This window comes from Rissa tridactyla, chromosome 1 (assembly GCF_028500815.1).
Source record: "Rissa tridactyla isolate bRisTri1 chromosome 1, bRisTri1.patW.cur.20221130, whole genome shotgun sequence".
Lineage (NCBI taxonomy): Eukaryota > Metazoa > Chordata > Aves > Charadriiformes > Laridae > Rissa > Rissa tridactyla.
This window is the reverse complement of record NC_071466.1, coordinates 155,723,145-155,746,232: the sequence shown is the minus strand read 5'-3', so window position 1 is coordinate 155,746,232 and position 23,088 is coordinate 155,723,145. Positions and strand designations below refer to the sequence as shown.

The following is a 23,088-nucleotide window of genomic DNA, read 5'->3' as shown; positions in this document are numbered from 1 at the left end:
GTATTTAATAGGGAATTCAGTGCTGCAGCAAATCATCAAAGGGAAATATTTAGTAGGATCCAAAGAAGGATTAGGCTTTTACGTGAAAATTAATCATATCGGTAGCAAGTCTGACTACTGAGTTACCCACAGTGTCACCAGAGTTGCCAATGCTTTCTTGCTTCAGGGGGCAAGAGAATGACCTGCAGGGGCTGGAAAGGGATCCTCTCTGTGCAGTACAACTTTCCATCCTTCCCTGGGCACGTGCCGCTGCTTGTGTTTCTGGCTGCCTTAAAATACCAGGTATCGGTGGGATATTGAAAAGAGAGTTCTTGAACTCACAGGCCAGTGATTTGATCAGGCGTGACAGCCGCTGGGGACCGAAACAAATAACGAAGAAGCTAATTCTGTTCCCCTATCTAAAATTGTAATCTTGTTTGTGACATCATAATTGGTTGCCATAGGGACAATTATGGTGTCATAAAAAGAGGATTAATGATGAGTTTAAGTGAGGAATAAGCAGCTGGAACAGATGAACTTCTTAATAACTCCTGCCTCCTCTGAAAACTACTGTTTTGTGCATAAAAATATAGCTCCAAATAAAGAACGATGGGCTGGAAGAAAGTCAGTAAATATGCACTGAAGGAACAGTTGTGCATCCAAAAGGATATTGCTCTAAGCTTCTGGGGTCTATCAGGATGCTATGGAGTAAAGAAAATCTCATTTATATAGAGATGCTAGAATGAGCAACAGATCTCCTGTCTCATGTGGACTTTTCCAGGTGTGAAGCCACACTTTTTTCCCCCTCCATTAATCTTTTCTGTTGTGTTTCTAAGCATGGAAAACTATGTGCAACTGGAGCTAACGTTCCACTGTAGCTGGTTTAAAAAATAAACATGGGAAACATGATTATCGTGATACATAAATGTTAAATGAATCTTGGAGCATCTTAACTAATTCCTTTGTGAGGGTGCTTCAGATTTTCATGGCTTGTCTGGAAATGGTTGTGTCAGGAAAATCGTGATTCCTGGAGCTAGAATATTTCGGGATAGGTCATCTGATGCTTTAGCTTTTGCCAGTGCTATAAAGGCTAGGAGGGCTACTTAACAGGGAGCAAATTAAATCAGGCAAACAGGGTTCTTTGCACCCAAGCAGATGGCATCTGAACTACTGTATTAAATGGTCAGTTCATACAATTTTTCCATGCTGTTGACTGTATGCAGTTCATAAGGCAAAGTTTTGAAAAATGCTGAATTTCTTCGGCAGAGTTAATATCTGTGCTGGCTGCTTTGCCATCTCAGGTGCTCTTGCACGTTCCCTCGGAGGCAGGCAGGGTCTCCTCCGCTTGACTGTTCTTGCTGCTGTTTACTGCTCTGACCCAAACCACTCCAGCAGTAATGTACTAGCTGAAGGGCCATCGACAAGAATTATTAATACGTAACGGGACGGAAAGTAGTGTGAATAGCTGTGGGTAGTGCTGGGGATGGGCTTGCTGGCAAGAAACTGCCTGAGGGCTTCTTTGTGGGTATCAGTGCTTTTGTTTTGTCTCTTGCTGTTGTGACATTTGCTTAACTCTTTTTGTCTCCTTCCTTCTCAGTTTTCTTGGTGCCTCTTCTATGAGCTGTAGAGGAATGGGTGTTTCTGCCCGCATGGGAGCAGAAACACAGGGCTCCTGATGTATGGTTTTTTTTTTGGGATCCAGCTGTCTTGCTCATCACCACGATGCTGGTCCTTGCTGTGACTTTCGAAGAGGAGAGAGAATAGCACCGTCTGGTTATTGCTGCTGTGAGCGTTCGAGCATAGCTACTCTTGGACCCACTGTCACAGCGTGTGGGAATCCTTACCAGAGCGCGCTGGCTTGCAGACGGTCACCTGTATCCCAGGTGTCCCTGTGATGCTGTGCGGGGTCACCCTCTGCCTTGGGGTGCTGCTGATGCCCTGCTCTTGGCCCCAGCGTGCTGAGTACAAACCCTTCTCTCTGAAGCTTTTTCTGGGAAGAGAGAAAAATTCTGGAGACTTCTAAAGTGGTTTTCAAAACCACGTACAGAAATAAATTAATCCCTGCAGCAGCACTGGGATGGCGGAGGGCAAGCTGTTGGCCTCTTACTGCGGGAGATGAAATTTGGGAATAAAGGTTAGACAATGGATTTTCCAAAAGTTTTCTAGAGGTGTGCAAAGAGCTCTTTTGGGTACCCATGTGTTTGGGGCACCTAAGACTTTCTCTGATTTTTAGCCAGGATGAGGATTTTTCCAGTGTTACAGAGGATTTCAGTGGGTGTAGTGCAGGTAGGTTTGACTCTTACTGACTGCTGCCTTCCTAGCACGGTTTTTCAGCTGTCTTTTCTTTCCCAAAGCCCTTGACCTTCATTCCTTCTGGCTGAAGCAGCCTGATATACAGCATTTCGCCTCAACCTGCCCTTGTGCCCCCAGGCAAAGGATCTGCTTGCCAAGGATCCTACCCTGCTGTTGTGCAGTGCTTTGGGAAAAGCAGCTTATAAATGCCATGAGCAGTGCTCTGCCTCGTCCTATCCACTAAGGCAGGTATTTTACAAAATAGGAACAGTGTTGCTCTGAGCTGTGCAGGCAGGTTGGGCAGCTCTGTCCTCCCAAGTCCCGGAGAAGTAAATGGAGAGGGCAGGGTGGAGTGACAAGCCCAGAGCAGGGCAGACGGCTGGTGCCTGCACCTACAACCTGAGCATTGGAGCTAAAACCTTCAGCTGCTTAGATCTCGGTGGTTCTCTTCCAAAATAGGTGATCTAGTTGAGTTTCCTACCAGTTCACAATAGTATTTCCTTGGGGGAAGAGCTAGGATTGCAGACATTTTATCAGCTCCTCCACATGGAGGAGGTGTGCTCACCATTGGGTATGCAACTTCAGTTAATTAGAGACTGTCATACCCACGGAACTACCTTATTTTTTCCATCTATGCTTGTCCAGTGGTCTGCAAAGTTCTCCCTACCTGTATGGAGGTGCTCCAAGGGCTGTGGCTGTCCTGGGAACGCCTCAGCTCAGTGCCAGGCTTCCCCAAGGTTTGTGCCAGGGACCTGGTTCCACCTGTACAGTGATGTCAGCTTGTGTGGACGTGCTGGGAGCCCAGGGAGTGCAGCTGGGACCAAGCTCTGCCCAGGTGGCTTCTCAGATGCAGCTTTTCCTCTGAAATCCGCTGCAGTTTAAGAGACTGTGACCCTGTGAAATCAGAGGGTTTTTTTTTTTGTTTTTGGTTTTTTTTTTTTTTTTTTTTTGTTCAACAGGCTGCACCACATTCCTCCCTTTTTGGTTGCAGCACAGGCAAGGTGTGCAGTGGGAAGGAAAAGTGTCCTGGTGAGAGCTGGAGGAGACGGACAGTACATTATCCTGGTGGCAGGTCTGTCACCTGGCTTTGCTCCTTTGTTGCCCAGCAGGTGTATTATGCAGACTCTTCCTAATGTTGTGGGCTAAGGAGGCAGCACGTTAGTACTCCTGAGATAGAGAGGGTTGAAGCGTCTGATAGGAATCACTTTGTATAGGTTAACTCTAACTGCGGTGCGTGTAGAGCACTGGATAAGTGTGTATCAGTTGCGGCTCGGAGAAGTGTGCCTGTCTGCCTGTGACACACGGTCAGTGAGAGGGTACGGGTATGTGCCTCTGAGCTGGGCCGGAGAACATTATTCACGAGTGATCACACGCAGCTGACAAACTGTGGAGCCATATGATAAATTGGACCTTTGGCTACCTCACAGCGGAGAAAAACTGAGACTGTCTCTCCGCTGAGTGCCTGCTCTCCTTGCTGGGGCTGGTGATGGAGGCGCCCCTCGTGACAGGAGAGCTTAGGACGTGCCTCAGCTGTGGGTGAGGAACAGGATAAGGCCGTTGCTCCTTTCCAACAGGGTATGAAACACGTTTGCAAGTTAGCACAATGTCTCTCAAAGTCACTTTGCCTGTGCAGAGCTCGGATGCTGCAGGGATGGGCACCGGCAGCGCTTCCTGCCTCCAGGCAAACGGTTTTCCTGCTTGGGCCACGGAAGTGTCCGCTGAAAGTGCAGGTCTTTGTGATCTCATGAGACATTAAACACAGACTGAACTCAAAAACATGTGGGTGCAGCGGGTCTGAGTGCTAACAGCTGCCCGAGCACAGAGGAAGTATGTGAAGCGAGGGGAATTTTTCTGACTGTTGATATCTAGGTAAGAATCATGAGCAAGAATGGTTCGTTATATGTGTTTATATGGGTATCTTGAGGTCCCCACACCCTGCTTTCCAAAACATGTCCATAAGCCAAGCCTGTTACACCTTCTCTCACTTAAAATCAATTTCCAGTCGTTATGTCAAGTTTTCTCACCTCTTCTCCCACATTCTATTATGTCCTTTTCATCCTATTTAATCAGAAAATGATTAAAAAAAAAACACACCCAAGCCTAGTAAACAAATTATAGATTGTGAGTTTATACGTGTTTCACTTCAGTTAGGACTGAAAGCTGTTACTACTTGTAAGTTAGCCTGTGTATAGGAGATATTAGTTTGCTCCCAAGTGGGCAAAGTCCTTGTTTTGGTTTTATTAGTGATCTCCATAGCAAGGTGAAGGCCAAACTCTGAGGCTAACCTGGAGACCTTTCAAAGAAAGCTGAAGGGGACCAGTCTCCCAGATCCTATTAATGTCAACAAGACCCGATCACCAGCTTCTTGGATTCCTCTGGAAAATTGCTGCAGGTGTTTTAACTGGATCCATCTCAAGGGAGCCTTTCCTGGATCAGGGTTGTGTGGATCTAACAGGGATGTTGATGCTGCCCTTGCTGTCTGAACTGGGGACTTCCCATGGGTGAAGCAGTAGCAGTTTATATCTGACCTAAATTCAGGCCTCACTTTTTAGGGCTCCCCTTTTTAGATACTTTAGCAGTATTAAGTAATAAATTCCACCTCAGATTATGTGTAAATGTGAAATTACTTCTGGATTATTATTTCATTTCTGAAGTGGTGCCATTCAGTTTTATCATGAGGATTTTGACGAGGCGAAATAGAAAAAGAAACCCCTCTAGCAAAATATCTCTTGTACAGAGCCCCCTTTTCATCTGAATCTGGGAACACGAAAGTGCAAATCTGTCTCTTGCTGAAAAATTTCATTTCTGTTCTAATTTGTAATAGGTCTCTGGGTGCTGAAACAATTCTCCTTTCTCTGCAGATTTATCCTGAGCGTTTCTCAATGGTCTGGAACTGAACGTTTAAAGTACATTTTGCTCTCTCCTTTCTTTCCCCTGACATATAGTACAAGGATATGGCTGAGCCAGTTGCTGACCAAAATGAGCATGGAGATCAAAGTGTTAAATGTGAGTCAGACTATCTTGCATTAGAGGGTGAGTCAGCTTTGGTTTCAAAAAAAGACATGTTAAAGAAGCTGTTTGGAAAAAACGCTGAATGGCAATATTTCAGAAGAGTCTCTCAGTCTCTGAGAGAAGATGGGGATTTATTTATCTCCGTGCAGAAATGATTGCAAGCGTTAAAAGTAGTAGTAATGATGAGATCACTTCAAATTGAAGGTGCTTCTTTGGGAGTATCATGGCCAGTGTCCTGAGTTGGTCACTTCTAGCAGAGGCAGTAGTTATTCAAGGTGAAGCTACTCAAGGTGAAGGTCAGCGATGTAACCCAGGGTCAGTGAGTCCCTTGATTTACTAGGCACAGGTGCCAGAAAAATGTGGGTGATGGGATGTCCCAGGAAGGAGGAGGACAGAACTGCTACCTGGCTGAGGTGGCTTAGCAGCCTTTGGAGCTGGGCTTGAGAGCTGAGACTGTGGAGGCCCTTGGGTGGCAAAGCCTGGGCAAGCTGCGGAAGGTGGGATGCTGTGACCACCTCCTGGGGTGGAGACTTTGTGTGTGCACTGAAGCTCAGCCACTTTGGTAGGAGGTTAGTAGGTGTTAAGGGGAAGCATGCATTTGGGGAATGGAAAGATTAAAGAGTTGCCAGACATCTATGAAAGGTTTTTTTGCTCTCCAGATTTGTTATACCTGTTTCCCCTATTTCACAGCATTACCTTTTTGGAAAAAGCACTATCAGCCCAAAGGGATAATCCTCAGCTGTAAGGCTGGAAAACACCAGCACAGAAGAGCTGATGATGTGTGGCACAAAATAGCAAATGAACCAGCTAAACAGCCATGCAGCCCTTCAAAAGAAAGAACATATTCACAGAAGAGTTCCCATTAGCATGGGATGGACTATTGCTGCGCATTGTAAACTAAGTAAATTTAGTCCTGAATCCCTTCTGACTCTTTGTGTGACTATAAGCAAAGCTCCTAATATTTCTAAGATGAATACAGTAGCTTCTTCCTAGTCCTGTAAAGATGTACCAGCAAACTGTGGTAGTGTTATCATTATTATTATACTGTATTACAAAGGTGAGTGTTATGTGCTTTGCTTGACTCTGTTACTCATTATGAAAGGCTACAACACTTAAAGCATTTAGCAAAGCCAGAGTGGTTGTTATCTGTTTGAGGCAAAGGCAAGGGCTTCTTTATTTCCTACTCTAACTTGTGATGCTTATGGTCCCTAGATTTAAAGTAAGATTTCAGGAGAATCTGGAAGTTATATGGGTTTTGCTTGCTCTGTTTTCACTTGCTATCCTGATGTTCAAACATTGTCCATGGAAAAAATAAGATAAGGAGGTTGGTGGTTTTTTATTTCCTTTTATAAGTAACTACTCATATTTTGACCTAAATATAAAAAATGGGAAGTGGAGCCTGCTGATATAACAGCTGTTCCAGTGACATCTCAGGAACCACCTCTTTCCTCGCCCCCCCCCCCCCCCCCTTTTCCCACTCAAGTACCCTGGCGCAGTTGCAGGGCACTTCTCAAACCTCCCTGGGTCCACTGCTTTCCTGCCGTCAAGCTGGGCAGCTCCTGCAGTTGGCAAGAAAGACGGGCACCGCGTGCAGGGGCAGGAGGCAGCAGAACTTCTCAGGGATGTGGGACCGGTGGAAAGACAAGCATCCTTGGAATACGCGGAGGTTGGAAACTTCTGTATATGCTTGCATGTATACATCTATGTGGTCCAAGCTGCCACGTGTATATATCTATGTGGACCATCTACATGGGCCAAGTTGTGGTAATGTGTGTGTCAGCATGTTGTTCATACGTGTACAATAACAAAGCTTATGTAGTAGAGAAACAAAGATGCTGTTTAAGGTTAAAGGGTTCACCCTGTTGGTTTCCATCATGGCAATTTGAGTGAGGAGCTGAAGAGGAATTTCATCTTTAAATGTCACCAAGGACTAAGTGGCTTCAGATGTATGGTGTGGAACAGTGGAAGTTCTGGGGTGTGACAGAGAACTTCGCAAACTCTGGATAATGTTACGCTTTTAATAACCTCTTGTGAATTTATGCCTTGAAGTGCAAAAATTTTAGAGGGGTTTTATCAAGGGTGAGAGGACTCAAATTTGACCTGCTCTGAGAATGAAGTTTGCTTAATGCTTGTGATCTCTGCAGTTCTCATTCCTCCTGCAGTTAGGGTGTGATGTTCTGAACGTGGCAGGTGCTCCTTGCTGCTGACCCACTGGCAGCAGGCACGGAAAGCTGGGCTGCCTTCAGAAGCAACTGAAGTAACCTCTCCTGTTTGCTTACCTGTGTGGATAGATCGAGAGCTCATGTCTGATGGTTATTTCCCACTTGGTTTCCACAGTGAGCAGAATTCTTATGGGATTCCCTAGAGCTGGCTTTCCTGTTATCCTCTAAATCTTTTGTGTTCCTGTCAGTTTTTGTTGAAATTAACCTGGTTTTGAAATCCCCAAAATTAGTAGTTTCAGAACCCCTCAACATTTTATTTGTAACTTCTCATGGTCAAGATGTTTTTCACTGTAAGTGCAGACACATTGCCGTGATTTGGAAGACAGGGTGATGAGTTTGTAACAGCCACTGCACAGAGAATATTAAATACAGAGTGATTTTGGACAAGGGAACCCCAATTATTAGTTCCTAACTGTCACTAATGAGCCATAATATTGGGTGTAACTTTTGAAAGATGTTATTTAGTTGGTAACTTCATTGTCTTGTCTCACCTGCTCAGTTGAAAGATGCAGCATGAAGCGCTACAGAAAGTTTGACGCTGCTCTCTTGCCTGAGGGCCCACTCACAGGCAGGCGCTGAACATCGAAAGCCCCCTCTGCCCTGGCTTCTTGGCTATTAAGCCCTCATGCTGTGCAGTGATTTTTTTTTTTAACCCATCAGCTCACTAGTTCTCACTTCTCTTATTCTACCTCTTAGAGTTCTTTGAACATACTTTTATCCAAGTCTTTTCCTGTCTCTCTCAGCAGCATCCCCCACTGAAAACAAAGATTGATTTAGGATTAAAGCTTATAGGACTTAATCATGTGACTCTTATACTTATTTTTCAAGTTTTACTGAAAGTTTGGGTTTTTTTTGCTTCTTTTGGACACTTATGACAAGAGATGGCGGCGTAGAACCTGAAGTGGTATTATGTTTTATTTTCATTTCACCAAATGTAGCATTTCTCTAAGTTAAAGTGATTTGCCTAGCTAAGTATATAAGCACTCAGTATTTGTTGGGTTTTTAAAGTTGGGGAAAGTATAATGTATAACACCATCTAGCAGGAAATAAAATTTTATATAACTGAATATAATACAGCAAAATTTCTTTTGGGTCTTTCTTATACTATTAAAAAAAAAAAATCACGGTTATGACCTAGAAGACATAAAACTTAGCCTTCTGTTGGCATTGCTGTGAATTTTATTTTAAAATTTAATAGCTAGCTAGCACTGAAGTTCTTGATAGATCTGTGGATGGCTGCTTTTCCCCCAGTTGTTGATGGTGATATAAAGTAAGTGCATTTATTGTTCAGATTTCTTGTTGTGGTACAAGATTAGAAAAATTTGTTGGCTAGGTCTAATCCTTTTCTTCAAGTGTGCCTGGGATAGAAAACCTGTTTTCCTTCATCCCAGAAAGCAATATATTGGAAATACTTATTTGCCCTCTTCCTGTGAGTTAGGTTAAGGCAGTGCTGCTGCTGGAAGTACTGGACATTTCAGATGCAATGTGGTCCAGAGCAATACTAGCAAGATGCGTTGCTGGTTTTGTTTTCTCCTTTGGCATCTGCTCATTCTCTCCTCAGCTCTGTAAGGACCTGCAGTAGGTAGGGACTGATGGAGTGACAGAGAGCCCTAGAAAGTCAAAACTGAGAAGTCTGTGGCCTTTTTTGGGGAAGGGGGAAGAGAAAAGGTGTGTTGTGTGGCATGCTGCATTCATTTTTCTGGGAGGTGGTATTTGAATGTCCTGAGGATAAGAATATTTTATGTGGTTTTGACTGTCTGTGTCTCGGATCCTGCTCTATAGCTGAACCTGAAGACAGGACTGAGGCAACGGAATGGATATGTCACCTATTCTGGCTTTAAATAGCGGTGATGTTGATGATAGTAGCTTTCTTGGAAATAATACGTATGAGGATGGGATGTTGAAATGCTGCTAGAGGCATCAACTTGCTGATTTTGAAGCTCTTGTGTACTTAACCCTCCTGCCCCCAAACATACAACTGCTTCCCCCTCTTCTGAATCCCAGATCTCCAGCTCTATTTCAGGACTTGATTGATCACAAACTTCCTGAAACAAGGCAGAAGGCTCAAGGAGGATGTTAAATTTGGATATTCAAAGATGTTAATTGCAATAGAACCAATTTCCTGATGAGAGCTCTTTTCCACAGAGAAGTCATCTCGTCATTGTAGAAACACCACCATAATTAACGGGAGCTGAAGCACTTATTGGCAGCTCATCACAGATGGAGGCCTAGGTTAGTATGTGTCCAGATGTTGGTATCTCCTTTCACAGGAATGATACCTTCAGGCTCAAAGATGAGGTGTCTTGGCTTAGCTGCTGTCTCTCTGTTACTGCTGATGTCTTAATAGCTCTCTAAATAACGAACATGCGTTTCTTCCATCCAGTTATCAGGACCCATAATTATAGTGATTAAATATCACTTTGAGCAAAGTAATCCAGCAACTTTCCAGAGCGTGAAATATGCAACCCAACATAAACACTGAAGAAGTGAAGAGGGCAACCTTTCTCCTATATCTTTTCTTCCTAATGCTGTTTCACTCTGATGGTGTTTTATGTGCAAGGCTTATGCTGCACATTTAAACGCTGAGAAGAAGATATATGCTGTGTGTCTGCCTCTGAGTGAGGAACAAAATGAATCTGACTCCTGTTTTCCAAAAGGCAGGATATTGCAGGGCAAATCAGAATACTGGTCAACGGAAGAAGGTGGTTGGAAGGGTTGCAGTGAATCACCCAAGACAGCCAAAGTTCAAATTCTCTCCTGGGTCTCCAGCAGGGTCACTCATTTATGCACATCGTGGATAAATTAGATGTCTTTGCTCAAGAAAGACCCTAATGTTGCAGTAGAAGTGGTGCATGTCAAACAGCTCTACAGATCAGCAAAATGGTTTGCACACGAAGTGAAGCTGTCTGCCTTACTCCAGGAATTTCCAGCAGTTTGCCAGTGGCTAGGAAATGAAGATTCACAGAAGTATGCTTCAGAAGTGAACATTGTCTCTTAATCAGTACAAAGGTGTGACAGAAGATGATTTTAAGAGTGTCATTTTGTACAAAGGATGCAGATTTCTTCTTTAAATCTGATCTGTGCACTCCTCCTGCCTCAACCTTCTCCTCAGCTGTTTTCCCTACTCTCACTTGATGCTGCCAGAATTAGAAGCGTGTCCCTGTTCCTCCCTACGCGACCCACAGCTCAGCAAACCCTCTGCCTCCCAGTCCCGAGGCCCTTTCTGATCCAGGACGACAACTCTCCCTACACGTATCCCTGAATGTCCCAGGAACATGTTCTCTGCTCCTGCCCCGTCCTACTTCTTCACGCACATCCCGTTCCTCCCCACTTGTTGCTGGTCATGGAAAAGCAGGAACAAAAGCAAGTGCAACCATGTGTTCAGAGCCCTGTACAGCAGCCAAGATGTTAATCTGAGCAAATCCTTGGCTTTGGCGAAAGCCTTTTTTCCCCCGTTCAATGCCAGTGTTTCTTTGCAGCTCATGATCCTTCTATTGCCAGCAGAGGCAATGGGACCCAGCGGCTGGAAGGACTCTTTTCTTGTCTTGCCTCAGCCTCCCATTACCTATGGTGGTCACCATAGGTCACCGATAGTGACCAGCCAAGCACCACTGCCTACACACATCTGTAGTTTGGTGGGAAATTAGGGTGCCTGCTGGTCCTAAAACCTGATGAGAAGCTTTTGTTACCTGAGACCTCTTAAAGTTGGTGTAAGTAGTGGTATACAAATCTGTCTTTCTGTGTGGGACAAAGCTTTGCCCTGCTAAGGAGCCAGTCGGTTCCACAACCAGTCCATAGCACACCATGAGTGTGGTTTGCACACAGCCTATGGGTCAGGCCCCTACCTCCTATGTAGCATATACGGTTACCTGCATTGCAGTGCTGTGGGCCTCTCCCCACCAGGTACCTGGTCATGGCTGGTCTTCTGTATGGGACAAACCTTGACTTTGCCAAAAGCTGTGCTGGGGGAAGAAGAGATCTATACTCCTACCCCAGACCTGTTTGTCCTGGTATCTACAAGCACCAGGTCACAATGGGATGCCTGAGAGCAGCCAGGAGCACAAGTAAAGGTTGTGAGCTCGTTTGGGTGGGTTTTGACTGGCTCTGTCATCTCGGGGTGGGGGAGTGCAAGAACTGTAGGAGGAAAGTTGGATGAGAGAGGGTGGTTGGGGGAGGATTTTACACATGTGCAGGAGTGTGTGGCTTAATGCACTGGGTATGTTGGAGGTGAGGAACTAGAAAAAGAGAAGTTATCTTAATAAGTCTGAGTCACTGAGGGAGTGGGGGTGATGGCAGAGAAGTCTTAGTGCAGCAGCGATTCATAAACTGAGGAGGACCCTGTGAAAATTTTGTATGGGCTGAGCTGGGAGGGGAAAGGAACAAAAACTGCTGTGCCAAGCTCTTGCGACTAAGCCCTCAAGCTCTTTGCAATGCCCACTTATTTCATTACGATGCTTTCCTCACAAAGTTTGTGAGAATAGAGCGTGCAAACCTTCTGAGTGACTGGAAGTCTAATTTCAAATAAACAGCAAATCGTTAATGCTTACTGGATAAATCTTGCACAATTTTCCCTTCGGCCTCTGGCCACCTCTTTCTAGTTCAGACGCAAACTCAGAGGAAGCTTGATTGTTTTAACTTAGTTTCTTTTTAAGGTTGTTCAGCTCTGAGCCTCTGAGCAAAACTGGAGGTTGGAGGCTCATGGGGATTGAAGCAGAAGAAATAACCCCCACAATGTTTTACTGCTGATTTGTACACTCTGTCAGCCTGGAATATACATTATAAAAAGGGGCTGGCAAAGCCACTTGGGATTCCTGTGTGCACCTCTTCAAAAAAGCAGCCCTTGCAGAGAAATGGAAAAAGCAGAGTAGAGTGGGAGAAGAAACTTAAATTGGATTTAAAAATTGCTTTCCTGAAGAACAAGGACCATATTTATCAAGGAAGAGAGACTTCTGACAGAGGACAGATTCACTTAAAGTAGGAATTTGCAACATCTTCATCCAGCATATAAATGAACCTTAGATGAACTTTTACTTAATGTTATTTTATTCCCTTGTCTCTTCTTGCTGTTTGTGGGCCTGACCACACATACATAAATATCCCCAGAGACTGATGCTTGCCTGCTGTTTCCAACTCTCCTGGGAGTGAGAAGTAGCAGGGATGTCAAGAGGGTCCAGATCCTAAGAGGTTACAGTTTGGCAGAGTATGGACTAGGATGGGTAAAGTTTGCATGAGCAGAGTTGGATAGCCGAGTCTTCACCTGAATTATGCTTGAACTCTGAACTTTAATTAAAGGGCTGCTAATTTAAGGACCTGTATTTCTAAAAAAGCCGGGCGAAGCCTAGCTGCGGTCCTGCTAAATAGAGATGTGAGAGCATCCATGCATGCTGGACGAGCAGGGGACCTACGTGCAAAGTGCAGCAATAGGGCAATTAATTGCAAAACATGCTGTAGCAGCAGCTGCTTCTCTGGCGCTGACCTGCCAGAGCTGCTGGATCTTTCAGCTAAACGCAGGCGAGCCCAAGTCTCGATTTAGCTAGAAATCATCAGTCCAGCTGCTTTCGGAGTTGTGCCCTTATCCTCTGGAGACAGGCTGAGCATTGCAAAGTCTTCCATGAGAACCATGATTCATATGCCAGTGCACAGCTGCTGAAGATCCCTGGGTATGCCCAGATGATCCTGCAACTGATGCCTCTGCTATGGTGTGAGGGTGGCTTTTTTTTTGGTGTGTTTTTTTTTTTTCTGTTGTGGTGTGAATGAAGGAGTACCTAGTTATTTCAGATTCAGGTGGATAGGATCCCTGCTTCATTGTTGGATGCAGTGGGAATACAGCCTCTTGAGATTCCCCTTCTGCCTGTTCTTTCCTACCTTGACACTATATAATTTCCTAGGTCTTCTCTTCCATTCGAGTGAACGAGATAGGATCGCTCTTTCTCTGGATGGTATTTGTTGCACTAGGAAGCACGATGAGGGGAAGGACAGCTTCAGAATCTGTGCATTTAGCACATGTATATGCCTGCTGAGATGGAAAGCGTGGTTAGACTATTGCACGTGCATGCAAAGCCAGACAACTTTATTCTTTCACCCAGCATCCCTTGCCACTTCAGTTCTTTGTCTCTTTCAAGCAAACACGTGTGGGGGGGAAGGGTCTCTGAGTGGGAGTTATCGCCTTCTAAGAATTGGCTTAAGACCAGCTGAAACAAGGTTTGCTTGTGACCTACATAATTCTGGCCTAGATCTCTGGCCCATAGAAGGGGAAAAAAACGGCTGCATGCTGCAAAGCTCCAGGCGCTGCAGACTTCTTGTCTTTTTGGTGTTTCTTGTGCGTTTAGCTTTCTTTGCTTTCCATTTTCAGCTTAACAGTTTTGAAATGTCTTTTCAAGGCTGTCCTCTCACTAACGGCATTAAAATTGCACTGCTTCAGGTGTAGTGAGGTAGGACAAGGCTGATGTTGGGGACTGCAGGAGGTGGGGGGTGTCACGGGAAGTGTTGGAAAGCTTTCATCTAAAATAATTGGGATTAGGTGTCTCTGTCATTGTAGAGTTTGGCTTCCAAGTTGTGTTATCCTACCTGTTGCTCTCCGTCTTGGCTCTGCTTCCTCTCCTATCTGCTGAATCCAGAGAACACACAGGCTTCATGCACCCCTCTGTATCATGGTGGCCGCTTCTGCTGAATTCTGGATTTTGGACTCGAAAAGCTCATAGGAGCTGTGGAGAAGGGGAGAGGGGAGGAAAGGAGGGCTGTCAAACATATTATCTTCTCTTTTTTTTTTTTTAAATCTCTTTTTGAGGGAGTGAAGGCTAAAGGGAGGAGAGGGACTGAGCAGCCCATAAAGGAGACTACTGATGCTAGCTTATTTAACAAGAAAAACAGATAAAGATTAGGGTTCCTATGGCAACTGGCTACCAGCAGAAGCACCTCAAGGATTTGGGGAGGAGAGGGGGATGGTGAAATAGTTTAGCACAAGGCCCAACACTTTGGATTGAAAAGACCTCTTCCCAGCTGCAGCAGCAGCATCAGCTCCTTTGCTGAAGAACGACGTTTCTGTGTAACCAGCACCAAAGGCGGAGGATGAATTCTCCATGTTGGTTTAGCTAGGTCTTAAAGTCACGAGGCAGAATATTTTACAGATGGTCCTGAATTATGTTCCCTCTCTGTGTGGTTTGAAAGAGAGGAATGGGAGATGGTGAGGGTGAGATGGAGGGACCTTAGAAGCTGAGTGCCAAGTGCAGAAGGGGCATTAGTTAAGGCTTGTGGATATGATGTGTAGTTGTCACCCCTGCTCTGGGAGGTCCTAGGAGCCACGTTCCTTCTCCCAGATCTGACGACACCTGGAGAGCAGCTTTCTTCTCTGGCCTTCAGACCATCCCATCTCAAAATCAGAGGGGATAAGTGTACATACAAGCATTGCTCTTTCAGCAGAAAACTTAAAATGTCGGTTTTGTTTCATTGGGTTGTTTTTAAACTACAGTGCTGTAGTAGCTCCAAGAGCCTGGGTGCTTGGTGCTTGTGTTTGATCACTGCTCGACGCCAGCCCTCCTGCTGAGAACAACATCTCTCACCAGGTATTGTGGCTTTTCCATTTGGAGTTAAAATGCCAAAGCGTGTAGTCGTTTGATTCTGGGAGTGAGAGAAGGCAGAAGGAGGTTAAGTATAGCCTTTGTTTAGATCAGCACAGCATGGAAAATAACCATCTTTGTACAGCCTCAAGGCTGTGTATTGGAGGTCCTACTGAATGACTCCCTGATCAACCCCAGCCCTGGGAGGCTGATTGAGTGATTTCCTTAATTGGATTTTGTTTGTTGATCTCACTTTCTTGACTTTTTTTTTAATAACTCATTATAATCATGCCATTCTGTCTACTGGAAAAAAAACCACACCTCATGCTGAGAAGGAATTGTATTTGTCCTTTGGCATCTGGTGGTTGGCATAGCTTCCATTAGAGCTCACGTTGCGGCTGAGCAGTGGACACAGTGCAGCGCTCCCTGCTCATCCTGGGGTACGCACACACAGACATGCACGAGCTTGTGCCGGCAAGGGTGTGTGAGAGAGAGTCCATCAATCAATCTGCTAGTGAAATCTGAAATTGGGCTGATTTTGGTATTCAAGGATTAAATAGCAAGTTGTGAGCTTGTCCTACCAGAAAGAGCTGCTGTTTGAGAGTTGCATGATATAATGTGTGCCTGGTTTCATGAGCATTGACTGTCCAGGGTTAAATTATATGGTTCATCCCAGGTTAGGAAAGCACATGGAGGATGAGTGGTAGGAGAAGACTGCATGTAGCAGGACTAAGGCATGCATGGATCTTATAGACACACAAAAATAACACAGGGGGATGCAGGGGCTTTATTCCTGATCAGAAAAGCTTATGTCCAAAATTTTGATAGGTCATAGCTGTTAATAAGAGGACCTATCCTACTATAGTTAAAATTGGAGAGAGTGGATGGGGAATGAATGTGGAAGGGAAGAAAGGGTAGGAGATGGGAAATATGCAGTAACGTGATGAAGGAAGCATTTGAGCCTAGAGAAGGCTGATACACGAACCTGAATAGAATTCAGGAAAATGAAATATAATGAGGAGGTTTGAAACTAGGGTGGGGGGAGAAAGGCACAATGCATGCTGTGTGGGTAGGAATGAAATGGGGGAGTTGGAACCAAATAGGATAAAAGGGGAAGGGAGGAATGGTTAGCAGAGAAAATGAACTGGGTAAGAAAGGGAGGGATTTGTAAGGCAATGGGAGGGAGGAGCTTTAATGGAGAAGGTGGAAGAAGGAAGGTAGGCAAAGAAAATAAGTGTAATGAGAATGCTGAATTAGACAGGCGTGGGGGGGGAGGATACCAAAAAGTGGGAGCAGGAAAAGGAGGAGAAAATGTCCTATTACCTAGGGAAAGCAAAGGTTTTTAGAAATACATAGCACTCATTTTAAAGTGTGTGTGTGGGAGCCAAGGTTAATTGGAGAGAGCTGTGGACATCAAAAACCTCAGAAAAAAAGAATAGCGCTAAAAAGGAAAAAAAGTGGGAAAATAAAACAAAACAGAAAAAAGAAACAAAAGCCAAGTGTGACAGCGTGTTACTTTGCAAACACTGTGCCGTCAGGAGCTCCTCAGATAGACATGTTCCTGTGAGTTCCCATATCATCTTATCTTTGTATTTCCCTTGACCCTGTAAAAAGACCCATTTCTATAGAAGTAGACAGCTAGGGCACAAATGCCTTTCCCAAAGGAAATGAAGTCTCCAGAGCTACAGGACATGCCTGTCTTGAAAAGCGCTGAAAAATGTCCTCCACACTGCCTCTGCCCATATGTTTGCTTCATAAATTTAGGGTCAGGGCACACTTTAATTCCAGTTTCTAACGCCTTCCTGTGGTTCAGAGAAAGCTCTTAGTGTTCGTAGGACTGGGTAGCATACATGTTTTAGAGTAATTTGTATAAAGGCCTGATGTTAGAGACTTGAATTTGGTGGTAGGAGCTAATGCTGTCCTCAAGAAGCAGATGTGATCTGCGTATCTTGAGTGGCCGACAGACGGAACCATACAGGACACGACCCTATAACATTCAAAACTGTTCTGTGACCAACGCCCAAACTATTTTGGGGAGGGAGCCTGTTGTCATTCTCTTGCTTGCCTTGACTGCGCTGGGGCAGCCGTGACAAGTTGTGGCTGGCAGAGCTATAGGGAAATGCCTATTAGCTCCAGCTGCCCAGATAGTAATGGCAAAAAATCAGGAGGGTGTATGGGATTGTCCTGCAAATCCGTAAGATTTGTTCTTGCGGCAACAGTGATGTGCCTAGAAATGCCACGACTTCTATGCTAGACCTCAATGCGTCTTGTGCTCTGAATGAATTCATGAGTATAGCCTGTGGCATCTTACTTCTCCCTTGTTCTGGTCTGCCTGCAAAACAGCGTATTAAGGAAAGCTGTGACACCTACCCTAGGCACTCACTTGTGGCTAAACTCTGTCAGAGAGGGGGAAATGCCAAATCCATGAGCTGGTTTGTAAGCACTGTGAAGGAATTCTTCTAGAGGGGGTTGCAGCCATTCAACCCCTCTGCCTCCCAGACCTTTTATACATTTCCCATTTATAACATTTATAGTCAAAGATTGAGTCAACAGGGTCAGTGGTGGATGGGGTGAAGCCTCGGGGGTCTTCAGCCAGACAGAGAGTCTGGCAGACTGAGCTGTTTGTGTGGAGTTAATACTGGCATGACTATGTTTCTAAGGAAGGTTTCCCTTTCCCAGGCTTAGTTTCAGCCTACCTGATCTCCCACCTTGTCCCTTCTGATCTCCTTCTGCAATTGTTGCCATCAGGAGCCAGTTTTAGTGCATCGCTTCTCCATCTTACTTACCCTTTCATTGGGAAATGACGTTTTCCCTTCATCTGGAAACCTTCCACTCCTGTTTCCTCTGCGTACTCTGCACTGGGGTTCTGCATTAGTAGTAACTTCTAGGTGTTCAGCCCTATTTGAAGTAAAATAAGGTGTTATATTACAGCTGCATCTGAAATGTAGAATTTCAGTAGTGGGCTGAACACGAGTGGAAATCAATCACACCTTTGGCTAATCTACAGGAAAAAATGCATTTCTGCTTGTGTGAGGTGTACAGGCTTGTGTGCCTGTCAAAAACACCCCCTTTTTTTTTTCTTCAATTTTTGAAAAGGTGGTGGGAAAAACAGTAGAGACTTAAAAACGAACAAAAAAAAAAAGTAGGGGGGAATAAAGAATGAGACTGTGCTGGCCATTGGGTCCTTTCTCTGTGATCACAGGTAACCATATAACAATTGCACGCTCTAGACTTGTCTGGAAAAAGAAAAGATATTCTAAATTTTCTTGTATGAAAAATTGTAAGGGACTCTTATATCCCTGTAGCAAGATTAAGCCTCTTAGCACGACACTTGAAAAACTCTTCTGTGCCACAAAGAACCATCAAGAGAGATGCCAGATGTTTCCAGCCTCCTGGGTCCCTGCAGGAGTGGGAATCTGGAGGTGAAAATACTGAGATTATCTCGGGGAAACGCTCCATGCCATCTGCTTTAAGGAAAGGTGGAAAAATCCCAATGGCTTCTGCTGGTCTGAGGCTTGTGGGAAAGGCATTCCTGATGCTGGGGTGGCGATTGCTTCACTCATGGGGGTATGAGCAAGACACCAGTCAAGCAGCTGAGGGTCTGACTGTGTGGTTAACAGCACCAGTGCTCCCCCCTCAAGGTCTCAAATAGTGGATTTTCATTGTAAGGAGGACAATCTGCACGGAAATTAAAGGAATGTTAGATGGTATTTCCAGCCTATGACATCTATTAAAGCTATTAAAGTAAGCCAAGAGTTATAAAGAAGGTTAATTTGTTCTCTTACAGAATCTCAAAATAATAGCATAATCTATCGAGACTCCTACCACTGATCCCTGCAAACCGCCTCCCACTCTTCTGGTGGTGGTAACCGCTTCATGCAAGCGTAACAAAGACGGGGAAGGTCAGTTGTTCTTAGTCTGATCCCTGGCTCTCTGCTACTGTAAAGTGACCCTGCATTTTTTTTATTTTCATTTTTTTTTCATTTCTAAGTGGGTTTTACCTGTCCCCAACTGGTATTGGTGCAGCTGCATGTAAAACCTCTATTGTCGTAATTGTGAGCGCTGCTGGCTTGTCTTGAACAGCAGACTTGTTTAGGGAAATTGGCTTGTTTGTTTTGGACATTAAATATTTAAAGCTTCCATTCTGGTGTGTATTTTTTGGCCAGTGAGAGGAAAAACTGTTTGAATGCTTTTTCTCTTTGTTTTCCCTGTAGTGTGCTTGCCCTCCAGCACTGGCTAGGTAAGCAATTTTTATAAAAGGGAGGGTTTTTTTCTTTTGCTCCTGACGCAGCTTTTCTTGCTAGCTTTGAGCTACAAGTTTCTCAAGATGAAACATCCACCTTATGCAGATCTCTGGAGCTTTTTTAAGAAAGTCGTCCTCCTCCCACTCCTCAAACTTGTGTGGCTTTGTACCACCGTTCCTGCTGCGTGCCTGCTGCCTGTCACAGAGCTGCACAGAGGCTTGGCTTAAGTTCTCTTCTTTTTCCCTTTCCCTGTGGTCTGAGACACTGCTCTTGTGTCATGACAGGGCACTGTCTGCATGTGATGATGGCTTTGCTGTGGTAAATTGTGAGAGACAAATGGTTTCTCCAATTGGAAGTGCCAGATTTTCTCCATCTCAATATTCGATTGAGAATTAGGACAAACGGTTGTCTATTTTCACATAGCTCTACTCCTGCAGCCTAAAATGGCTTTCAGGTGGAGATTACCACCAAGAAAGAAAATGAGAAAGACCTGAGCGCATGTGCGAGTTCATCAGTTCTGAAAAGGGAGCTCCTGTGAGGACAAAACCAGTGCTGATACCTCAGCACGTGCTGGGGCAAAATACTTAGCTGCAGCTGCTGCCCTGAGGCAGGATGGATTTTAAACTGCTGCTTGCCTTATTTGTACTGACGAAGCTTAGTTGGCTGCCAGTGAGCGAGACCTGGCAAATAGAAACAGCCTGTGTTAGTGTTTGTAGAGGGAGGGCACTAAGAATTTCCAGAAATAAGCATTTTACGCTAGAAATAAGTGGGGGGGGGGGGAATCAATATGATCTGCAAAGTGGAACCAACCACGATGACTAAGACAAAAAGAGACAAACAGTTGCCCCAGTCCAGGAGCAAATAACTTTTGGAGCCTAATTGTGTTGGGTTAGCTTTTTGCAAAAGGAAGAAAAATTGCACTGAGAGCAGCCTGTGCTTATGCCCGGCTTTCACAGCCAGAGGTAGAAACGCTTCAGGGATCCTTTCTTAGGGGCACTTTTCCTCTGGTCAAAGGCAGAAAACACCACCTGGCTCCTGAAAGGCAGGTTGTTCTTTGTGTGCTCTGCAGACTGTTGAGAGGTGGGGTGAGCATGTTGGAGAGCCTGGGTGAATCATGCAAAGGTAATTTCTATACTGCAGGACTAGAAGGTGCCATGGAGAAGGGACATCAGCAAGAAGGTGTAGGCGTGGTGGAATAGCATACTTCCCCCAGCCTTTGGTGATGGGCCAAGCAAAGCCAAGGATTTTCCAGCTGGAAGCCTACCTCAGGCATGTCCGATCAAGCACGGGTCAGGAGGTTGCCCCAGAAGTGTCCAGAACAAACCAGTGATGAGGCTGGAGGCTTTGCTGCTGACTCAGTGCCTGAGGCAGCCTGTGCCTCCTGCCAGCCATGCGGAGGCAGCTGTGCTTCCCCTGCACTTGCCCACCGACAGCCTTTCGCCCTCTGAGCTCCCGAGCACGAGCACTTACGCTTTGCAGAGATAACTTGGGGCTTAGTGCAATTGTGAGGTTGTTTTGGCTTTTTTTCCTCTTTTTTTTACTTTTGCTTTATTCTCTGCGTAGCTGCTGCATGCTGTGCTCAGCAAAGAGATCTTCTCATGACCCTTCTCGGCCCTACCGGCAAAGACTGACCCCAGCACTAGCTAAGTATTTTGAGCTTCATGGTTGCTGCTAAAAAAAAAAAAAAAAGTAAAGGCTTTTAAACTGTGCTTTGCAAACTGTGCTGAAGGTTTCATGAAGTGGGTATTTTTAGCATGTCATAAAAATATAAAGTCCCACTCTTATTTTTATCCCTTCAATCTCTGCAAAATTAATTGAAAGCATTTTACCTTGCTCTCCTTTGCTTCCCTGACTTTCAGAAACTAGCTAACTTTAGGACCCAGGAGGGAAGGCATCATCAGATGTTGGCAAATGCTGGCCATGTTGTGTGTCTATTTATAGTAGGTGTGTGTCTAACCACCTTGTCTTCTTTTCTTAGCATCAGCTGGACAAGCTCAGCTATCAATTATCCATGAAGCTAATGATAATACAAGGAAAGCTATGTAAAGCAGGTGCTCAGAGGAGAGAGAAAAAGGGGGGGAGGTAGGTGACAGGACAGGGAAAGATGAGGTTTTAGGAAGTGGAAAAGATCCTTTTGCTCAGCCTGAAAACCCTTATTATCTGTAATAATTATTAATAACAGGGGTTCCTGCACAAAGTCATTGTGACTGCTTTCAGCTGGTACGTCCCTCCCAAATGTTATTTCCCTCATTTATTTTCATTGTGTTGGCAATCAAAGGCAGTGGGTTTTTCTTCTTTTTTTTTTTTTATTTTTTTCTTTGCTTTTAATAGACCTTAAGCTGGGTGTTCTCCTCCCCCCTCTCTGTCCTGGGTTCTGATATTTGGGTTGGTAATAGCAGGTTCTAGTTTCCTTATGAAAACTGAGCCTCTGCTATTTCTTATGCTTGGAGATTGCATGTCTACGTTTGTTTCCTCTTTTGTCTCCATTTCAGAGAGGATTTTGCCTGTAGGGACTCTGGGGGAAGAAGGGAGCAAGCGAAGGGGTGTCGTTCCACTCGTTGGCAATGACAAAGCTGATTGTCAGCTATTTATCAGCCTTTTTTTTTTTGTGTTTTTTTTTTTTTTTCCGATGGCTTGGGCTTTGCCGCTTTCCTCTCTAAGCACAGGGGGGTAGGACAGCGTGAACTCTGCTCTTGACAGCAGCTCAGGTTCTGACACCATCTGCCGCCTAATCCACTTCCAAGGAAGGGTGTGACGTCTGTGTGCATGTGTGTGCACATATACGCTCCCCACCTAGCCATACATCATTTCAGCAGGCTCCTACCGACCAGCTTGCAGGCGCCACTTCTCTTACAAGAACTGGCCTTTGATACTTCTTCCTCCCGCTTTAGACTTCCCTGATTCAGCTTGACATATTGTGGTGGGAGGCAGGGAAGGGGGCTTATGAGTTGAAACAGGAGAAGATTTCCTCAAAAATTGAACACCTCTCTATTTTCCTACCTAGCCTGGCTCTCTGAGGTGCTGGACTTTCAGATTTATTTTTTTGTTCACTTTTCCTGGAAGTTATGAATGTGGGATGCATGGATTTTTTTTGCAAAAGCAGCAGGAAACAGAACAGGTGTAAATTGTCCGTGCCAGACTCCTTGGATAGCTGGTAAGTGGGCTCTTGCAGGAACTGTTGAATTTTAAGCTCTTCAGTGACATAATGGCCAGTCTTGTTTGACTGCCGTCTGCAAGCACTGAATGTATTTCAAGCTTTCTGTATCTCCTTCCTCTAATAACACACAAAGAATGACAGTTATCACGCGTGATGCTGTATCCGCTGATGTTTTTAGATGCACCGTGTTCAACACAGTTCACTGATTGCGCTGGATCATGTTTGCTCATGTCATTCAGTACCGTGCACACACAGCGCTGCGGAAAATGGCATGAGAATGGAGATGGGGAGAGCAGAGGGGCCTTGGGAAGGATGGAGGGATGGCACAGTATGCATTCAGAAATGCCAGTCCTTTTGCTTGTAGTCATCGGTTATGCCATTTTTTTCTGGGCAATGGTAAGGAATGTTTGAATTAGCTTCTGGAAAGGAATAGTTCTCTACTGCTGGGCAGCTCTCACACCTGAGTGTTGTGATTTCTCCCTCCTGGGTGCCCACAGATAACCCTTTCCTCCCCATTTGAAAGGGTATCCTGGGGGTCATTCCTGGCTGAGAAGGGATGAATAGGACTCCCTTCAAAAGTTAATACAGTCTTTGGAAAGACATCCCTGCCTGTGCCAAACAAGGGA

At 45.0% G+C, this 23,088-nt stretch overlaps 1 protein-coding gene across 1 annotated transcript in view; it reads left to right on the top strand.

Annotated features, from left to right (window-relative positions):
• Positions 1–22,265: 22,265 nt before the first annotated feature.
• The window catches only part of LOC128908235 (diacylglycerol kinase iota-like), a 59,590-nt gene continuing 58,767 nt past the window's right edge, over positions 22,266–23,088 (top strand). Inside the window, exon 1 of the mRNA XM_054198025.1 lies at positions 22,266–22,459. Within this exon, the coding sequence (XP_054054000.1) occupies positions 22,371–22,459 (89 nt within the window). The 5' untranslated portion in view covers positions 22,266–22,370. The remainder of the gene's footprint in view (positions 22,460–23,088) is intronic.